Source organism: Pteronotus mesoamericanus, unplaced genomic scaffold, assembly GCF_021234165.1.
Source record: "Pteronotus mesoamericanus isolate MK-2021 breed Mesoamerican mustached bat unplaced genomic scaffold, CSHL_Meso_final contig_164, whole genome shotgun sequence".
Taxonomy (NCBI): domain Eukaryota; kingdom Metazoa; phylum Chordata; class Mammalia; order Chiroptera; family Mormoopidae; genus Pteronotus; species Pteronotus mesoamericanus.
Genome location: NW_026555065.1, coordinates 17,398,848 through 17,420,116, shown reverse-complemented (window position 1 = coordinate 17,420,116; position 21,269 = coordinate 17,398,848). Strand labels below are relative to the sequence as shown.

General features: G+C 39.3%; 1 protein-coding gene across 1 annotated transcript in view; it reads right to left on the bottom strand.

Moving 5' to 3' along the window:
* The window catches only part of FBN1 (fibrillin 1), a 223,807-nt gene that overhangs the window by 187,574 nt on the left and 14,964 nt on the right, over window positions 1–21,269 (bottom strand). Inside the window, exons 2-3 of the mRNA XM_054565457.1 lie at window positions 6,538–6,620; window positions 4,426–4,524 (exon numbers count right to left, since the gene is read on the bottom strand). Of these exons, the coding sequence (XP_054421432.1) occupies window positions 4,426–4,524; window positions 6,538–6,620 (182 nt within the window). The remainder of the gene's footprint in view (window positions 1–4,425; window positions 4,525–6,537; window positions 6,621–21,269) is intronic.

Sequence of the window (21,269 nt, the reverse complement as noted above, 5' to 3'; positions counted from 1 at the left end):
AACAGAGAACCCAAAAACAGATCTACATAAATATGGCTAACTGATTTTTGGCAAAAGTAATTCAATGGACAAAGTATAGTCTTTTCAGAAATAAATGTTGCTGGAGCAACTGGACATCGGTAGGTCTCAATTAAACCTAGATCTCAACCTCAGACCTCATACATAAAGTATCTCAACATGGATCACAGAGGCAAGTCTAAAACATAAAACTATCTAAGTTGTAGGGGAAAAATTAAGAAAATCTTCAGGATCTAGGCTAGGCAAAGAGCTCTCAGGCATAACTCCAAAAGCAAAATCCATTAAAGAAAAATTTGATACACTGGATTTATCAAATGTAAAAACTTTGATACTTCTGTGAAAAACTACTAGAAAATTTAAAAAGCAAGGTACAAAGTGGAGGGAAATATTTGCAAATCACATATCTGACAAAGATTAGTATTTAAAATAAATAAAGAACTCCCAAAATAGTAAAATAGCAAACAATCCAATTAGAACCAGGGTAAAAGCACGAAGAAACATTTCACTCAAGAAATATACAGGTGACAAATAGGCACATGAAAAGATATTTAACATATAAGCCAGTAGGAACATGCGAATTAAAACCACACTGAGATATCACTACATACCTACCAGCATATCTAAACTTAAAAATAATGACAACTCCAAAAGCTGGCGAGAATGCAGAGAAATTAGGTCATTCATACATTGCTGGTGAGAATTTAAAATGATACAGCCACTCCAAAAGCAGTCTGACAGCTTCTTAAAAAGCTGTTTGCAATGAATGTACAACCCAACAATTGCATTCCTGGCAATTTATTCTAGAGAAATGAAGACTAATGTTCACACAAAAACCTTACATGAATGTTCACAGCAGCTTTGTTTAAATAACAAAAGAAACTGTAAACAACCCAGATGTCCTTCAGTGGGTGAATGACTAAACAAACTGTGGTACATAGCATGTAATACTAGTCAGCAATAAAAGGGAACAAACTATTGATACATAAAACCACAATGAATCTCCAGAGAATCAGGCTGAGCAAAAAAAAAAAAAAAAAAAAAAATCAATCCCAAAAGGTTACATACTATATGGTTCCATTTAAATAACATTATTAAAATGACAAAGTTATAGAATTGAAAAACTGAATTTGTGATTGTCAGGATTAAGAAGCATATAGAGGCAGAAGGAAATGACTATAAGAGAATAATAACATGAAGAATCCTTGTGGTGATAAAAATGTTCTATATCCTGACTATATCTATGTCAATATTTGGTTATGATATTGCACTAGTTTCACAAGTTGTTAACATGAGGGAACTGGGTAAAAGGTACCCTAGATCTCCACATATTATTTCTTACAACTTGATGTGAATCTATAATTATCTCTAAAATAACAAGTTTAATTTTAAAATCTTTTGTAAAAACATAAAGAATAAAACAAGATGAGCACAAAATTGGTCTCCAAATTCTAAAATAAAACTTATGGAACATATTTTATAGTAATATATATTATTTAAGAAGATAATCTACTTTATATTCATATGTGTTTAAGAAGAATTTGAATAAATTCAAGGATCAGTGAACTGTGATAGGTCTTTATGAGAATTAGGACACTTAGGATCCATCCAGCCTCAGGCTGACCGCGTAGAGACGGGTCATAACAGAGCTGGAATTAAAGTCTAGAAAGTCCATTGTTCTAACCTTGTCTAGCCAATCTTCTCTTTTTGCCCCAGTGTCTCGATGACCTGTGGCAAGACTCCCAATAGATTAAGGGAAGCCAAGTCCTCCTGATTTCCAAAGGAATTGCTGACTTGCACTTCAGACATCCTGGAAATGCAATCTCTCATTCAGACCACTAAGAGATCATTTCCTATTTTCAGAGTCACAGGATATTCAAGTCAAAAACAACTTAAAAAAACAATCCTTCTTTCATTCTCTTCATTTTCAAATGAGAAACCTCAGAGGTCCTATGACTTGCCTAGACCTCCTTGACGCCTATCACATAACAAGCATAAAATCTCAAATAGGAAATATTGGTGAGATGATCTAAATTTATCTTCTTTTCACAGAACAACAGGTAGTGAATGCAAACATTTCACTGAGTTGGGTTATCCTTCTGCTAGCAAGAGGGTTACCAAAGTGATCTATCCACATTTATTGTCTACCACACCATGACCAGGAAATTCTATAGGAAGATATAGCTCTTCCCTAGAACATCACTTCAAAAGATGAGAAATGAGTTTTGGTCATCCCCAATCTATGCTTAATTTAAAACGTTCTGCCATATTTAATTCTGCTAGCTGTTTGGACAGTATTAGTTCATGTAGAGTCCAGACCGACGATATTAACATCTCCAAATGCCTCAAAGACCCGGATGATCCAAATCCTCCTCCTCACACTACTCTCACCCACAAACTACTTGGGGACTTTTTCCAGTGTCCAAGCACCATCTATGGATCCAACCCTCTTCAAAGAACATCATCCACAAGTCTTAAACTTCAAACTCTAGCCTAAACCTGGCCACAGGACTTCGCCACTTCTCCCACCTCATTGCCAGCTTGAGGTCTACTAAGACCACAGCTTTTCCCTCTGGTCTTAAGAGCTCATAGCCGCTGCTCATTACAGAGATGTCATTACTTGACAGAGAAATCACTAGTAGCTCAGGCTATCATTGAAGATCTCCCAGCTGAATACTCAGTTTTGTCTACCGGCTAGATTTTCTTCCCCCAGAGGACTGCAGGAAAAATCTGACAGATGGGTCTGTTCCCAAAATGATACGCAAATTCCTCCCCTAACCCCAAGGCTCTCATTCCTCAGAAGCAGCCTGAGGGTCATCTTGATGGGGATGGAGATGTCCAACCTGTTCCTGTGCTGCCAGCTGACTCCTCTGCCTCTTTCTAGTCTTCCAGCTCAGGTGCCCTCGATACACGGAATGAACCTTCTGTCACTTGGAGGACATATACTCAGTGCAGTAAGCAAATGAGTCCCAGCCCAGGGTGGGGTTTCTAGCCTAATCAACAACTGTCTGTGTTTAATACTAGACTGTCTCTGTTTGGTTTCCACCAGAAACAAATTCTGAGACAATAATTTGAAAGTGAGTAGTTTATTTTAGAAGTAATTTCAGGAAATGCTGAGAAGAAAGTGGAAAAGTGAGGCCATGAAAGAGAAGGAAGCTAATAAAGTACGTTATCAAGCCTATTCCTACTGTGAGCAAGTGGGAAACTTCAGGAGGCAGTGCAGAATACACCTCAGAGTTATGCAAACTGAAAGGCAAGGAGGCTAGGATCCTTTTCGAGTGCTCTCCATCTCTCATTGGTTAAAAGTTGCTTCTAGGGCCATTAACCAACCCCCACCCCCAGTCTTTTTGTCTTGCCCTGGATGCACGCTCCCTGGCCAGGAAAATTTTACAAAGGTCTCAGGGAGAGTCATCCGTGTTCACCCATGGCCAAGGATATGAGGGGGCACCAAGAGGGTCTGCTACCAAGCACTAGTTGCCTTATCCCACTAAATGGCTTATAGGAGCCATGTTTAAGTGTTATGACTCGTACTGAGTAATGAGTATTGACCACACTGAAGCTGCTCCTTCAATAGACAAAAAAAAAGAGAATGAACTGATTCCACAATACTTTCCCTCAAAACCTTTGTCAAAAACGGAATGCACTGTAGGAGAGTATATTCTCTCACTAAAAATGGGAAATTGGAAAGGATCCTAAGTTTTTTGCCTTGGTGATGGTCAAGGTGTTGAGGAACATGCACTTCAACTTTGTTAACAAACCATAATGACTCAACTCCTTCCAAACCCCTACATTTCCCCTAATTCACTGCTGAGGACCCCACATGTAGAGAACAAGCAAGCAAAGGTTCTGAGGAATGGGCTGTAAAGATTTGTTTGGCTCACAGAATGAACAAAGGGATAAAATTCTGAAAGGGAAAAATCATTGTGCTTCATGATAAATCATCCCGAGAAACTGCCATAATGACTTCTTATGTTTTCTGCTTGCAAAGGCAAGGGTCTTGAGTTTTTAAAAGTATTTAATCAGATTCATATTTCAGTACCACAAGGAAGACTGCCTGGTATTCTTGAGCCAAAATGTTCATTAAACAATCATTTTGCTGAGCATCTTTTATGATGTTTACTTTGGAGATACAAAGATAAACAAGGCAATACCTACACAGAAGGAGGTCATAATCTTTATATCACGCATAGTAACTGTGCCTCATATAGCAATTTCCCTATAAAGAGTGAAGAAGGGAAATGGGAGGCAAGATTAAGAAAAGTCATTCCAAGTATTTTGGGCAAAACAGAGAAGGCAGATGTTCTAGTGAAAAATGTATTGCAGGCAAGAGAAAAACCAAAAGCAAATTTAAGAGAAAATAGGGTGTAACCACATAAAATAATATTATATATAATGACATGTTATACTCACTGGATCTGGAGCCACAGGAAGCAGCTATCTGACCAGATGGGCAAGTGCACATATTTGGCCTAGAACAAAATCCATCCCCACAGGAATGCCGGCAAATGGCTGTGAATAAAACCAGAGGTCTGTTAGCACGTGGCTTCGGTGCATGGTGACTGACAGGGACCTAGTCCTCAAGTGTGGAAACCTGGGCTCCCAGGCTCCCTGTTAACTCTGCCAACATGACTTATGTGACCTCAGGCCCCAGGTTGATTAATCTACAAAACACATCCGTTGGACTAAATAAACTCTGGCTGTAAAATTTGGTGACTCCCTTAACCACACCAGCGCTGCTCGGCCTCCCTTTGCTTATTCCACAGCACTCTGTGTGTCCAGAAGCCCCAGACATCCTATGAAGGGAAAACAAAACAAAAACCCTGCATCTAAACATATTTATGTACCTAGAAGCATTCTGTTTTTATATTAACTTCAAGATTTAATGATGTAAAAATGACCACAGTATTTGTGGAAGCCTATTTTATCATGAATGCTTAGTGTTTAATAATTTTTATAAATATACGGTGGCCTTCTAAGACTATTTCTTTATTTCAGGTCTTCCTAGTTGAGAACATATGATCTGTTGAGCGGCTTTTATCCTGCATTTAGTCCACTGTGAGTTACATGGACAGTATGAGAGAAGTTTGAAATCCACTGCAATTGTCCTGATTCCACAGTCAGGAATCTGCTCACTTTTAGAGAAATATTAACATTTTCACAATACCCAGGGACCAATATCATACTGGTGCCAAATGCTTTGCTAGTGGCCAAAAGAGTAAGCTTAAATGGCAAATGATTTATATTTATCATCAAACTAAGACTTGGTCACTACTTTTTATATTCAGGCATAACTCTTTACCCAAACTCCTACACAACCTTGCAAGAGGCAAATGAGATGAATAAGGCTAAATATAATACACTTGATAGAAAATGCACTGAAACATTAACACATCTATGGATGAAGATTGAAAACTATTAAGAGAGAAGCTCTCAAAGGACCCTATAAACATTTATTTGAATAAAGCGCTTCTCAAAGAATCTATAGAATATCAGGGAATGGTTTCTATTGTTAAGTTCATTTAGAAAACTCCAAATACCATTATATCCCTTTCTTACTGACTCAGCTTTGATTTTGAAATACACCACAATGTGACAAATGAATAAGCTGCCTTTGGTCAAAATCAAGAATTAGGGAAAAAATTAACTTTTTCAGGTCACCAAGAGAATATTGGTTGAAATAGTCTATCCTTTTCCACCTTGGCTGAGTGAGAAGGTGGATTAGGTGATTCCACAATGTCCTTTCAGCTCTGAATTCTGCCTGTTATCCTAATGGAGCTATCTGGAAACTGAAAATTATTTCATAGGTATGATCACTATAAAAGTTCATGGAGAACAGATGCCATAACTAAGTTAACTTAGTCTCTCCATTAAATAGCATCTTGTCTGGTATGTGATGTGTCACTCAACATTTGTGGGATGTTGTGAAAATCTGGAGGTTTCCCACAGCAGCAGAGTCAAGGCACGAATTTCTGGGATCATTTGCATTCTCCCCTAGTCTTTCCAGTGATCGTCACCTGATGCTCTACCTGCTTTCTCTCCCCTTTGCCTAACAGTGACATCTGCTTTTGGCCTCGACCACCCTAATTCAATGTACAAGGTTTGGGTAGCCACGTGAGTGGCCAACAAAGTTAGAAGTAACCATAAGGAAAGCATCAATGGTTACTTCTAATCAAATTCGATCTTTTCCAAAATCCCTCCAAAGTGATTACATATTCTATGCAGCCAGGGACAACATATGTAACAACAGGCATCACTGACCAAAGTATCCCAGTGCTCTATGGCTCTCTTCATTATAGGTCAGGAATATTCTAAAAGAAGTCACTGAACTAAAGTATACTGGTGGTTTGACCAAATTAATGTATTTCCCAGCCTGAATTCAGAGAAAGTCAGAAAATCTAATGCTGGAAGGCTCTGCAACAAACACATTACTGGTATGCAGTTACTAAGGACGAATACTAAAAATCATCACACAACCAAAACCACGAAAGAATATGAAGAAGGGCAGATTGCCTATTTACTTACGAACAATACACTGATTTCCACCAGGTAAGGTTTTCCACCCAGGGCAACAGTAAGCATTGTAATGTGATCCACAGACATTGGGTCTGAAACAAAAGCAAAAAAGAAAAATTCAATTATAAGAATTCTATACTTTTTTAAGAAAAGAACTTATGAACAAATAAAAGCAAAAATTCCTGAGTTATAACAAGATGAACCTTTGCAGAGAAAAGTAAGCTCATGGGACTCAATGATGGCTTTTTAGATTGAGACACTTGAACATAATTATATCAATAAGGATACTCCTTAATATCACATGAGCATATAGCACATCAGGAAAATAAAAACCAGGGATGCAAACTGCAGGGCCTTCTATCACGATACAGAGATATAAATACTTGTAGAGCTATGACTGTGATTTAAACAAATTTCCTACTAATGGAGCTAAGAAAGCTCCATAATGGAGCTAAAAAATCTATTGCATGTAAGGCTTTGCATTTCTATTCATTGAAGTTTGGTATATTTTTTTCCTGTAGCCCAGCCCATCTCTGAAAAGGAAGAATGACTACATTCTTTCCTTCACTAGTATTACAGGAATGCAAATCCTGACATTAGTCAGAATAAATAAAAGCCGAAACACATAAATATTTCTTTAGCCGCAGTTTGGAAACACAGTTGATACCAGCAGTTACAGGAAAATAAAAATCAATGTCCCTCTGGGTTTCTTGTTTACAGGCAGTGCATCATACATCTTAAAGCAAAGCTTTCATTCAAAATCCAGATGATCCATAAATTTAAGGGAGCAACTGGGTAAGAACTTAGCTAATTCTACAGTGGAAACTAAGGCAGAAGATAGAACACACAGAGATTCAAAAGAAACCATTCATTTTACTTTGCCACATCTACGGGCCTAAAAATTAATGCTAGTTCCTCGAGTTTAGAGACTATTAAGGAAGGTCAACTGTTTTGCAATCAATTTCACAAACCAGGAGCAATTTCAAGGTTTGCTGGTATACTGTAGTCTCAAAAGCATAAGCCTTTTAAAAAATGCAGAGCTAAAATGTGTTTTCAGTTGCTGTGCACTCACACATTCTCCCTACATATGCAGACCATTTGCAGTAGGATAGAACCCTACTGCATTTCCTCCAAACTCACTTCATGGACCACATGCAGGATTGAGAACAAAGGTAAGGTCTTTGCCTCGACCTGTACTTTTTGACAGCCCAAAAGAACCTGAAACACTCTGCAGGGCAAAATGCATACTTCAGACTAACTGATATGGAAATCAGAGAGAGAAATAGGAAGATTGACAGAAGGACCAGGCAAATGGCCCTAAATCCATATCCAACTGCCCAGGGCTTCTCCAAGGGTAACCAGAAAATAAAATACATGTATATTACATGACTTTAAGGCCTCTCTGTGCCTCACTTTATTTCTCTACACATTGGTATAATGAAATATCTGCCTTGTATATACGGTGTGTGCATGTGTGCGTGCATGCGCACGCATGCACAATGAAATAAGGGATGTGAAAAGCTTCATAAATAAAAAGGACATTGAAAATTCAACACAGCATTATCATATGATGGAATCATCTTCTGATTTAAATCACCTACTCAGCTAAAGGAACCATAAGAGATTAAGGAAGAAAGACTCTACTAAAAATTCTTAGCCAATAGCTATCAATTCCTTGCTCCTCCTGTGACAAAGTAGTACCCAAAACTTCAGGTCAGAGTGCAAAGAATGTCCTAGCGCAACTGAAAATCTTGGAAAGGAGAGTGAAAGGAGAAGAGAGGAGAAGAGGGGGAGGGGGGCTGCGGTCGGCTGGGGTGGGGGGAGGCACTCAACCCTTCCAAATGCCATAAATGTTCTCTTGATCCAAAAATGACAATCCAGGCTAACGTCAACCACCTCAAGGCCTTCTCCACCAACAGCCCACCCCGTTTACAACAACTCCACTGGACCCAGGCCAACCCCAAACCAAATCCTGGAATAGTTTCAGAGGCCCCCTGAACCTTTGCAAGGAATCCTGTGTTTAGGGTAAATATGTTTTTCAAAACAAAAATCAGGACACATTGTCTGACAAAAATGAGTATATTTATAGAGTAACGACACATCGAACAGGGTGAAAAAGTTGAGAAAAAAAGAGTCCAGAATCAGTCATTTCAGTCCTACAAAGCATGATATTTAAAAAGTTTTCCGAGGTATATTTAAAAATCATAGAAATATAGTCATTCTTTACTGTTTTTTCAGTGTTAAATCAACCCACAGAAACAAGATGGTAGAAGTTACATCTTAGTGAGCTAGGTCCCCATCTTTCATGGCAAGAAGGCAGTTGTTACTGCTGAAATCTAGGCAGAGAGGTACAAGCAGCGTAGATGGTGTCATGCAGGTAAATATGAAAAGAACGAAAAACAAATGGGTGAAACTGGATGCCTTAAGAACTGAAGATCTAGGGAAGTGGAGAAAGAATTCCTTTGCTTTCTCACTTTACTGCCCATCCATAACTGTTCATTTTTTAAATATACACTGTTATACTTTGATCATCATTTTTTACTTAAAGCAACAATTTACTTTAAAAGTATGAACATCTTATCTCATAAACAGGGTGCTTTCAGTTTTATTAGTTATCTCAGTCCCTTTCATTGGTTGTCACATTTTCATTTCACTGCATTTCTTAAGATTCTGGATAATGTTGAATTGCAATTTATTTAGTTTGCATGCTCTGACTTTTTATTGTGAGAGTCACAACTTTATAATAAGTAATATATCATTTAATTTCAGTTTTTTCAACCAACATCCTCACATGATGACTGTTTTAATCTCATTACCACTCATCCTCTAATAACACTCAACACTGCCATGTTCTATGGCTAAATGCAAAGTATTACAAAGATGTAAGACTTCTCCTCTGATGACTTTGGTCTTGAGAACTGCAAACTAACAGAGCTCATTCACACAAGCTGGGTGGCATCTGTTCTACTTACACGTAGGAAAAAAAACAGCTCTAATTCTAGAAATAAATGAATGTCTTATTTAAGTTGGAAAGCACTTAGACATGTAAAGTCTAAAGTAGACAAATTGGATTTTTCCATTATAAAAGACTTTAAGGTTTTAGCACAAAAAGTATTAACAAAGAAGATAAGTCTTTAATGAAGTTTCTTTTTTGTGTAAATGGAAGTGGAGGATTCCTACACCTGTTTCTCTTACTTTTCGCTGCACCAGCTGTACCCACTAGCCCACAACCAAAAAAAAAAAAATCAGAGTTAAAGCTCCATGCAAATGGCAGTAGTAGCATTCAGCAAATTAAAGAGAGAAGAACTTCATGCTAAATGCTAAACATACATTACTTTATTTCATCCTCATAGTAACCCCATGGGTAAGTTCTATTATTGTTGTCTTTAACACTAAGGAAACTATGGTTTAGGAAGGTTACACACACTAGCCAAAGTCCCATAGCTTTGATGTAGAGAAAGGGGACTTGAACTCAGGAAACCACGCTCAGAAATACACCCTCTTTACCCCTTTGTTGAGGCAGAAATGTATTTAGGAAACAAGATGACATTTCATCCAATAGCATTCATGGTGGCATGAGTAAAAAAAAATCACAGAATGCCCATCAATAGACAAAAGATTAAGCATAAATTAGTTTTAGCTATACTCTAATAGTTCATGGGGGAAAGGGGAAAATATATTTATATTCCACGTCACTGCTGTACATTACATTTCTTAAATAGCTAAATCTCTATCTGTAACTTCTCTTACGAACCGCTGTGAATATTGTGCTATGCAACAACCCACTTCCAATCACTCTGGGGGGATGGGTGAGCCTCCGCAGGCTGGTTATTTGGATCCAGTTCAGACACAGCACTCAGAGATTGTGTGGGCTAGCTAAAGCCCCTCTGAATGGAGCAAACAGCTGGGCTTTACCACATCTGACCACATTACTGCAAAAATTGGCCTCTGTGCAAAATGTCTGCAGTGTGTTCAGATTCCTTAGCCAGAACCCACTTCTGCGAGTCTGGCCTCTCTTACAGTAAGATAGCCTTTCTGCTTCCTCTCCCAAGTGCAAACTCCTTTCAGACAAGACTGGGGAAATAAAAACAAGTTCAGGGGCTCTTACTGCACATGCATAAGTTTCTTAGCCTGTGAAGTGATTAAATCCTTAGGCAAGGAGAACACTAAACATTAGATAACAGTGAATGAGGTGGACACCTCCATGAGTTACCTGTTGTTTTGACCTCTGGGGAAAAGAATTATGATTTAGTCCCTTGGAGTATAATTGTGGAGGGATATCAAAAGGCACATGCTCCCACATAATGAAGGCCCAACTTCCCATCTAACATGCCTCAAGGCAACATCCTAACATATCACTGTTCTAGAGGTTTACAAAAAAATTAATTTTCAATGTCAAAAATGTGACAGATGAAAAATTATATTACAATAATACATAAATAAGCTCCATATATTGTGAACCACATATCTTGATTGTATTAGTTCTCTGACAAAATTTTTATCATTAGAAAAAGAAAAGAAAAACCAACATACTATCTGATGAAAGGACCCCACCACTATTCCAATAAACTTTGCAAAGGCTCTTCCTTATTTCAGTGCCGTTATTCTGGCCCTCTTCGCTGAAGAGAGAGGTCAGATCTCCCAGAAGTGATTTGAATACCACATGTGACTGTTCCAACCCATCTGCCAGTCACAACAACTTGAGTAATGAAACTTCAAACCCTGGTAATGAAAACAGCTTCCATGGCCTCCGCAAGCTTCAGCTGGGCAATCCAGACCCAGGCATTCATTTCTGGATTGTCTGGGTCAACACTGGCTGGGATGTGGACAATCCAGGTTTTCTTCTTTGAAGACACAAGCCAGCCAACCTCTCTAACCTACTTCATGCAGTTAAAAAGAACAGACAGAAGAACAATTTCATATTCTGGTTTGCAAACCTTTAACTGCTTCTTGCTCTCTTCCATCTCCAGTAGATTAGTGACTCTACTATCTTTTCTCTAAAGCGAATATACATCTGTTTCTCTCTCCCTCCCTCCTTCCTTCTCTCCTTTCCTTTCTCCCTCTCCCTTTCAGTTCCTATCCTCAGGGTATTTAAAACCAAGCATTGTACTTCAAACTCAATGTAACCAAGATTACACAGCTCATCATCCTGTGTAGTCAGAAAATTCACTGCTGGGCACACAACAGCACACATGATTTAATCACTTTGCCCACAAAGACAAACCTGCTCAGCAGTATTTAATGAAAACCTATGATACGCAAGGCACTGTGTTACATAAGAAAGAAAAATGACAAAGATGAGCAAACCTAACTGCCAAATCTTGGTTCTGGTACCATTTTCCAGTAGAAGGAACCAGGGCTCCTGGGACAAATGGCTGATTCTAGGACTGGACAGGAAATAAACCAGGTGAGCCTGGAGCATACCTGGTAACAGAAAATAAGGATGCACTAAACAAACAGAAGAACCACAATAATGGAGGCATGTCAAGGGACACAGGAGCCAAATGAAAGCTGCCAATGGCCAAAGCTAGACCATTTGAGCAGTAAAGTAACAACAGTTCTATTAGATTATAATCCAAATATAAAATAAATGTCCATGAGTCTATAGTAATAGATAAGTGATTGGATAAATAAGCATATGGGAGAGAAAAGATAAATTTCTTCTGCTGGAAAATTCCAAATAATTTATATAGATACTGTTCCTTTGAGGAGGTAGAGCTGAACTCTCCATTCCTTATGTGTGGGCTATGCATAGTAACTTCCTTGCAAAGAAATCACAATTAGGGGACAATCTACAGAATTCCTGACCAATATTCATCAAACTGGCAAGGTCATCAAATGCAAGGAAAGTCTGAGAACCTGTCACAGCCTGAGAGGACGACAACTAAATGGAATGCAGGATCCTAGATGGGATGCTGGGCATAAAAAGGACATTCAGTTAAGAACTAAGAAAAATTGAATAAAGAATGCACTGTAGTTAATAATAATGTATCAATATTGGCTCATTAATTGTGATACATGTATTGTATTAGTAGTATAAGATGTTAACTGAGGAAAATGTGTCCAGAGTATAAGGGGACTCTGCATCAAAAATTCTTTAGAAGTTTTGGAAATCTAAAACTGTTCTAAAATGAAAAGTTTATTAAAAAATAAAACCATAATAATTTGTAACCATGAAATTATAAATAAACTGTTACATTCCCCCAAAAAGTGACTAAGGTAGTCTTTCCTTTTGAAAGCAGACAGACATGTACATCAATACAGCACAGAGTGTCAATAGAAAAGGTAAAACGTGGACATCGAGGTCAGCCTGGGAAGATAAAAGAGTCCAGAACAAGGGTGTTTGGTTTCACAATCCAGAGTAGGTTCAGAAGGAGACTATCTGAACTATGAGTTAATGTTTCCCAGCTGCTTAAAGGAGTCACTAATTTTATTTCATCCCACTGTTAAAATTCCTCTTAAATTCTCTAACTCCATTAGCAAATCCCTTGTCCAAATTCTGGTGTTTCATTGTTGGACCAATATCACGTTCTTCTTTTCTTGACTTCCTAGTTCCTCTCTATTCCATAAGGACGATGTAGTTAAGTATCTCTCCATGTTCGCCATGATTAATTCTGTTCCATGATCCAGAGACAGACCTTCGCCCTCCCTAAAATGTGAAACATCTCATCATTAGCCCCAGATCTCTACCAGGCAGGCCTACCATCCCTGTCACTCACGTCTTCACCGATTTCCACCCTCCTGCTCAGCTCCTCTTCACCGTCTCAGCCCTCACTCACGCACACGGCCCCAGCCCCATTATACACACATGCTGAATCCAAACTCTTCTCCCATCTTTCCCTTGGAATGTATCATTTCATCTCTCTCCATAGTGTTAATCCCTACTCCCTGATTAATCCCATCCACCTTGCAACCTACCAGCACAGTTCCAGACATACCTCTCAAAAACCTGCATACGCTACATGGTAATTATATATTTTAAATAATTATATGTCTGGATCTTCATCCCTAAAACCTACCTTCACCCACTCTGGTCCCAGACTAATCGTTCTTCAGGCAGAGAAAAAGTGTCCGTTATGCCTAGAATATCCTGGAATCATTTTAAAAGCACACAGAACTAAATGCCTTAGTAAGTACCAAGTACAATGAACACAGATTAATACCATCCCTTTGGTGTCATAAAGAGACCAGCTGTAAATGCTATCAACATAGAAATCTAATAGTGAGAATTATTTCTTATAAATTAATCTACTTAAAGGGAGAATGTTTCATGGCTATTTGAAAGACTACAGGCATTAGACAGTAATGTTTCATGCCTTGGTTACTTTGCTGACAGGATGATCATTAATTTATTCTGACCAGTGAAGTTATCAGTGTTTACAACTCAGGATTCAATACATTTTCTTTGAGAAAAATATAAAATCAATGTAGATAAAATCATCTATGAATATCTTATTCTACCTATTCCTTTGGCAAAAGTAACCCCAAAATCCTAAAAGCAAAGAAACAAAAGTTTTTGGTTCACAAAGCAGTGTGTATTTTATCTTGGCAGGTTGGTGCAACTGACCAAGGCCATAGATGGAGCCTGCCATAGTGGCCAATTCCTAAAGAAAACCATCACGAAATCACATGGTGGCCTTGAAGGGTCTGCCTGGATGTGCTGTCTGGACAAAGGCTTGCCCCACTGCTGAGTAGGGTAATTCACAGCATAGGCAGCAGAGAGAGGCTGTTCCATCAGTAGTTTCATTCGCTGTCTGCCCTACACTGTGTTTTGGGGGGAATTTTGTGTCAATCAAAAGCAATAGCCCAAGCACTTAAGAACCGAAGGATTTAGGTCACCCTATCAAGGGGACGGATGGACACACACACACACACACACACAGCCTAAAAAGCTGAAGAAACAGAAAGCAGCAAAGGCAGTTCCCCAAATCTGGGAGGTCATTTTAGGCTGGCAGCCAATTTCCATCCTGTGGGAATCTCTTATGGGTGACTGAAACGTGTGTGTGTGTGTGTGTGTGTGTGTGTGTGTGTGTGTGTGTGTGTGTGTGTGTGATTTTTCTTTGGGAAAAAAAGGAAGAATTTAAAGCCATAGAGTGCAATATCATACGAAAGAACCATGGAGACCGGAAGCACAGGCCTGCATGCAGCAAGTCCTGATCCTGCTGAGGCACCAGGCTCTTTCTGCTTCTGGTGCTCTGGATGAAGCAAAACTGAGAACACCAAAGTCTGCGCAAACTACGAAAACATCGGCGTGGACCCCCTGACATCAAAGGCAACAATCTGGCTCACCCGCTGCCGCAGTCTGTACAGGCCTCCCCCCTGTAAGGGACGGGATCTGGGTCGGCCCACTGGCGCCACACCCCCAGTTGCTTGTGTAAAAGGTGCCACCATCTAAACATGGAGAGAGGTGTATCTGTTTATAATTACTATTAACTATATAAACAGATATAATATAAAGTCCAAATAGTAAAGTTTGGACTTTACTATTTGACCCTTTATGGATGAGGAAGGGTTTCCTCAAGACATTAAAACCAGCATATCTCAAATTTGCATCTTTCCAGCATTTGAGAGGATCTGTCCAATGACACCATGAAAACACGTGGCTTCTAAAGTACCGCTTCCCAGGAACCCTGCAACCCGTTGACTTTACCGATGAGTTTAAGGACTGGCATGGCATTTTCTTCTGCTGGGATATTTGCTCCATTTACTCAAGCTGAAGCCATACTGTACTCTCCCAAAGGTTGGCAAAATTATAGAAATTACTGAAACACAAACAGGAAAGCCGAAGAGGCGGTCCAGACCTGCATTGTGAGAGGTCAGCCCAGGGTTGTGTCTGTGGAATTCTCTGCTCACCTCAGCTCCAGCTGCTCCTTCCCTCCTCTTCATCACCCATGGAAGAAACAGGGAGCGGAAACCATGACTCTCGCCACTTCCCAGAAATTCTCAAACCAAGAGCTCTGTCCAGGGCGATGATATCTTCTGAATGTACTGGCAGCCCCAGGAAAAGACAGGGAAACCAGCCAGTGGGGTCAGGCTCAGGGGAATGAATGGGGTTCTTCAGGAGCTGGGAGGGCAGAGTGATGCGATATTCCAGTTCTCAGTACTGGCAGCTCCCAACTGACAAACAGGAAGGGCTCCAAAAATGTCATTTCTATATTGGTATTTAGAACTCGGAATGGCTTTTCCAATAGAAACAATGTTAATAGGTGGTGGTTTGGTCCCCAGGCTAGTCAAATAGCAGTCTCTGAGCTACATTATCAGCTAAATAGACTATTATAGGCTGGTCTGGGAACCTGACCACAACTTAAAATGTTGTTTCTATGGGAAAACACATTCCACGGCAGGCAACCAGAGGGAAACTTGGCCACTCAAACCCATGGTCCCTGCAGCTATCATAAGCTGCCCAGAGAACTGAAAGAACTAAACACCTTAAACTCAGGCCACTCCATACAGTCCTAAGAGAGCAGTCAGAATGGGCGCTTTCTCAGCCCCAGGCCCCGTGCCACCCCTACCCCTAGCACAAGACCATTAGGGTCAATATGAGGTACCTGTAAGCCCATAAAGTAGGGACTTAACAACTGGGGAATAATTGGATGTTCTAATTCTCAATGTCTCTGGTTTCTTCCTTTAGAGACCAGAAGATCCCACCCCTCCAGCAACTATGATATAAAATCAGTCCCCAGGTCAGATTTGAACTCTATTTCGTAGCTTTAATCTTGTACTCAAGTTATTTGAGCATTTCAGATCCCCTGAAATCAAAAAATTACCCTCTCTTTTGCACTATGAGTTCCTTAAAGATAAAAAGTTCAGACTTATCTTTACCATCCAGCACCCAGCACGATACCTGAATCTTAGATGGTAAATGAAGGTTTCAGGCCTCAAATGTACATCTGACTAAGACAACATAAGTTAGAATTCTGTCAGAGTAGTGAGTATTGAATTTATTGAAAAAGTAAATATGTTTGTAAGAGTATCAATAATAAAATAAAGGAATGAAAAGGATAATTAGTACTAAGAAATCAATATAATTTCACTTTTTAATTATGAAAAAGCAAAAACATAACAAAAGATACCCAAAGTGGAATTCACGTGGTAGAGAGTTATAAGTTTTCCAATGTTTCAAATGCATTATTTAGAAACATTTTATAGTTACAAGAGCTTCAGAGGTCTTACATCTCTAACTCTACTTCATAGGAATCAATAGGAAGTGAGTCTTTCAAAACATTTCTCTACCAAGCTCTTTCATGAGAACAGAGACAACATTGTTCCTAAGGAACAACAACAACAAAAAAGAAAAAAAGAAAAAACCATTGACAGAGTTTAAGTTTTTAAGAAGTCAAAGGAAGTTAGGTAAAAGCATGCAGTTGCTGAGATTATTTTGTAGAAATTAACAGTTCACGATATTAGAAGACAAAAACTTGAGGTTTTTTTTCTAACTTTGCAATTGCAGCAAAGGTGTAAGCAATTATTTCTAAACATTTAGATATCTGGAAGGCTTTTAATGAAAATAGTCTAATTTAAATTTGAGGAAATATAACTAAATCAGGAATTTACCTAGTCCACGTGAAGTCATACTGTAGAATAAAAATTATTAGCAAGTTTTAAAGAGCTTTATAATTTGCAAAATAATAATGTGACTCTGCCCCAAATTCTATCAAGATAATGTGTTTTTGTGCTTATTTTTAGATGAGGAAACTAAAATTCAGAGAAGTAATTGTTCAAAGGCTACACAAGGGAAGCATGTCATTTAAAAACCAAAGGAGTCCTGGCTGGTGTGGCTCAGTGGATTGAGTGCTGGCCTGCAAACAAAAGGGTCGCCAGTTCAATTCCCAGTCAGGGCACACGCCTGGGTTGCAGGCCAGGTCCCCAGTAGGGGGCATGCGAGAGGCAACCACACGTTGATGTTTCTCTCCCTCTCTCCCTCCCTTCTCCTCACTAAAAATAAATAAAGAAAATCTTTTCTAAAAAACACAAACAAAAGAATTTACTTATAAAACTTCCCAAGGTTAGTACTAAAGATTTTTTAGATTAGCGATTAGAAAGATGTTTCCACAAATATCCCAAGAAGAATGTGTGCCCCCATATAAGCTGATTTTTGCAACATTTTTTGTGCTCTGTTTTCCTTTTCTTAGGTCTACAAAACCAAAAATTTGAAGACCGATCTTACAAAGTAGATTGGAAAAGGAAAATGATGACAAAAGACATAGCAGTCGTCTCTTAACATGTTCAGTGTTTAGGGAAGTGGGTGGGTGGAGAGCAATGTGCAGATTCAAAATGTAGATAGTTCAAAACCTACTCATAGCTCCGCTGGAATGTGTTTTGTACATACACTTGAACAGGGGTGTGTCTTGTCTTTTGAAAAGCAGCTTTAAGCAGAACCATCAGGTCATGCAGGCAAATATCTAACCCAGTGCACAAAGGCCGGGGTGACCAGCATGATGCTCTAAAAATCCCCAACAGTGTCACAGCTCTGTGACAATTAGGAGGCTACCGGCACTCTATCCCTCGTATGGAGAGAGTGGAAGTTCATTCCAATCACCAGCACAGCTCTTCCCTGAAATTCAATCCAAAAGATTTCTCTCCCAGCCTGAGTGATGCCAGCATCATCCTCACGACACCTTTTGAGCTCTGGGGAAGGTGTGACAGTTTTCATGTTTCAAGCTGTAATTATGCAGAGGGGGTGATAATGTCAGCACAAAACTTCAACATCAATGTGACAACCCTGAGAAGACGATGCAGTCAAAGCAGCGAAACGTGCCCACCCAGTTCCACCCCCTAACATACTTAAGAGGTTCCTAAATCTCTGTAGTGGCTCCCAAAGACAAAGCCTCTGGTCTAAACACCTGCTGGTTTACCTGGCAGATTGACATTAGGTGGTAGAAAAACATCAGTCCACTAGGCACTATGCACATCTTTCTCACTGACATGAAATTCGCACAAGAAATGTGACTTCACACACACACAAACACACACACACACACACACAACACACACATACTATTCCCACAACAAATGTTCAGAATGAAGCTACTGTAGCAACTCTTGTCCCTGCATTTTTCCCCCCAAGGGATCTGGACATACCAGTGTTTTTCAGAATTTCATCTCATCACTAAAATTTTACTATTTTACCACCTGGCTTATTTCACTTAGCATAATGCTCTCCAGTTCCATCCATGCTGTCACAAAAGGTAGGAGTTCCTTCTTTCTTTCTGCTGCGTAGTATTCCATTGTGTGGATGTACCACAGTTTTTTGATCCACTCATTTACTGATGGGCACTTCCACTCTTTCCAGCACTCGGCTATTGTAAATAGCACTGCTATGAATACAGGGGTGCATAGGTTCTTCTAAACTGGTGATTTGGGACTCAGGGTATATTCTGAGCAGAGGATTTGCTGGGTCAAAAGGCAGTTCCATTTTTAGTTTTTTGAGGAATTTCCACAGTGGCTGCACGAGTCTGCATTGCCACCAAGAGTGCATCAGGGTTCCCCTCTTTCCACACCCTTGCCAGCACTTGTTGTTTCTTGATTTATTAACAATGGTCATTCTGACTGGTGTGAGGTATCTCATTGTGGTTTTAATTTGCATCTCTCTCATGGCTAGGGATGTAGAGCACCTTTTCATGTCTACAGGCCATTTATATGTCCTCCTTGGAGAAGTGTCTATTCGGGTCCTTTGCCCATTTTTAATTAGATTGTTTGTCTTCCTGGCATCGAGTTGGATGAGTTCTATAAATATTTTGGAGATCAAACCCTTGCCCAATGTATCATTGGCAAATATGTTCTCCCATACAGTCAATTCCCTTTTCATTTTGATGATGGTTTCTTTAGGAAGAAAAATACTATATGATCTCACTTATAAGAGGAATCTAATGAACAAAATAAACTAACGAGTGAAATAGAACCAGAGTCATGGAAACATGAAACAGACTGACAGCAACCAGAGGGGAGCAGGGAAAGGGATAATGGTGAAAAGAAGGGGAAAGGACTAAAGAGCATTTATGAATGACACATGGGCATGGCCAACAGTGTGGGGATTGACTGTGGGAGCCGGGGGTGGGCTGGGCAGAGGGGGGCAAAGAGGGAACAAGCGGAACAACTGTAATACAATAACAATAAATTTTTTTAAATAAAAATTAAAGTTTTACAATTTCTTTTTGTTTTCCGGTTTTATTGCTATAACTGACATGCAGCACTGTGTAAGTTTAAGGTAGACAGCATCATGACTTACAACTATTGTGACATGATTACCACAGTAAGTTTATTTAACAGTTACTATTTCTTAATTAAAAAAGAGCATTCCTGAGAAAGCAATGATGAAATGAGAATATAAACATTCACTTCTGACTGTTAAAATATCTGCAAACATCTTCTTCCCACCCATAGTCCAAAAATCTTACCAACTTTTCCTAAGACCCCGGCCTGAAACTCTTACTGTGAAATAAAAGTAACACATTGAGTTTCTCCATCTTGACTTTTAAACAAAATCATTGGATAAGGGGAGAATAGACATTTGCATAATTACATCCTTGTTTTCTGCCCCCTGCATGCCAGGTTCCTCTGTGTAAGTTTTCCACAATTTTATACATCATAACTGATCATCCTTAGTATTAGATAGCGAATAAGTTTTCCACAACTCTCAAAGTCATGGGTCAGCTTGAACAAGAGCAGAAAAATCAGACCTGGCAGCATCATAGACATTGCTGGCTGGGAAGCAATGAGTATAAGTTCAAACTATGTGTAAAACTTCACAGTATTAATAAATAAATAGGAATTGACAAAATTCAAATATGCCCATTCTGCTACCCTTAAAAATTAATGGATTTAAACAGTGATCAACAATGGCTGTTTACATCGCAAAAAGAGATACTAGCAGGCATGCCGGACCTCCTAATAGAGGTACACATACCAGTTACGAAATCTTCTTGCCAAAAAGTTGATTCTGAATCTGACTCTAGTGCTAACAAGCAAGTCACAGCAAATACAGGAGCCTGAGGACCACGGTAAGTACCACCACCACTGCAATGCAGTCATCAGTAGACTGTGAGAAACTCAACAGCAGTGAACTCCAAGTGTGGTCCCAGGACTGGCCAGTGCTGGCCCACGCACTATGCTCTCTGATCTATAATGAGATAAGGAGCTCATGACGGAATAAATCAACTCACTGCTTCCTTCATGGAGAAAGCCTTGCTGTGAAAAAAAATATCAGCTAAGCTAAATAGTGTGCTTAGTGACATACTGGGTTTCCATTCTGGCACATGCTTCTCATCTCATTATGAACTGGTAATAAATAGTTTATGAACTGGCATTTTAAGTAGCACTGCTCTACGGGACATGAACCAATTTCTTTTCTTCCACCTTCAGTGAGATAGAATTGACATATAACATCATATAAGTTTAAGGAGTACAATGTGTTGATTTGACACCTTTATATATTGCAAAATGATGACCACCATAGCATTTGGTAACACCTCTACTCCATTGCATAGTTCCTGTTTCCTTTTTGTGGTGAGAACATTTCAGATCTGCTTTTAGCAATTTTCAAGTATGTAACAGAGTATTATTAGCTATAATCACTATGCTGTACATTAGATCCCCAGAGTTTGTTTACAGCCAGAAATTTATACCCTTTGACCAATACCTCCCCCGTTCCTCCACCCAGCAGCCCCTGGTAGCCACCACTCCACTCTCTGTTTCTCTGAGTTTGTTAGGCTTTTCAGATTCCACATGTAGGTGACATCATA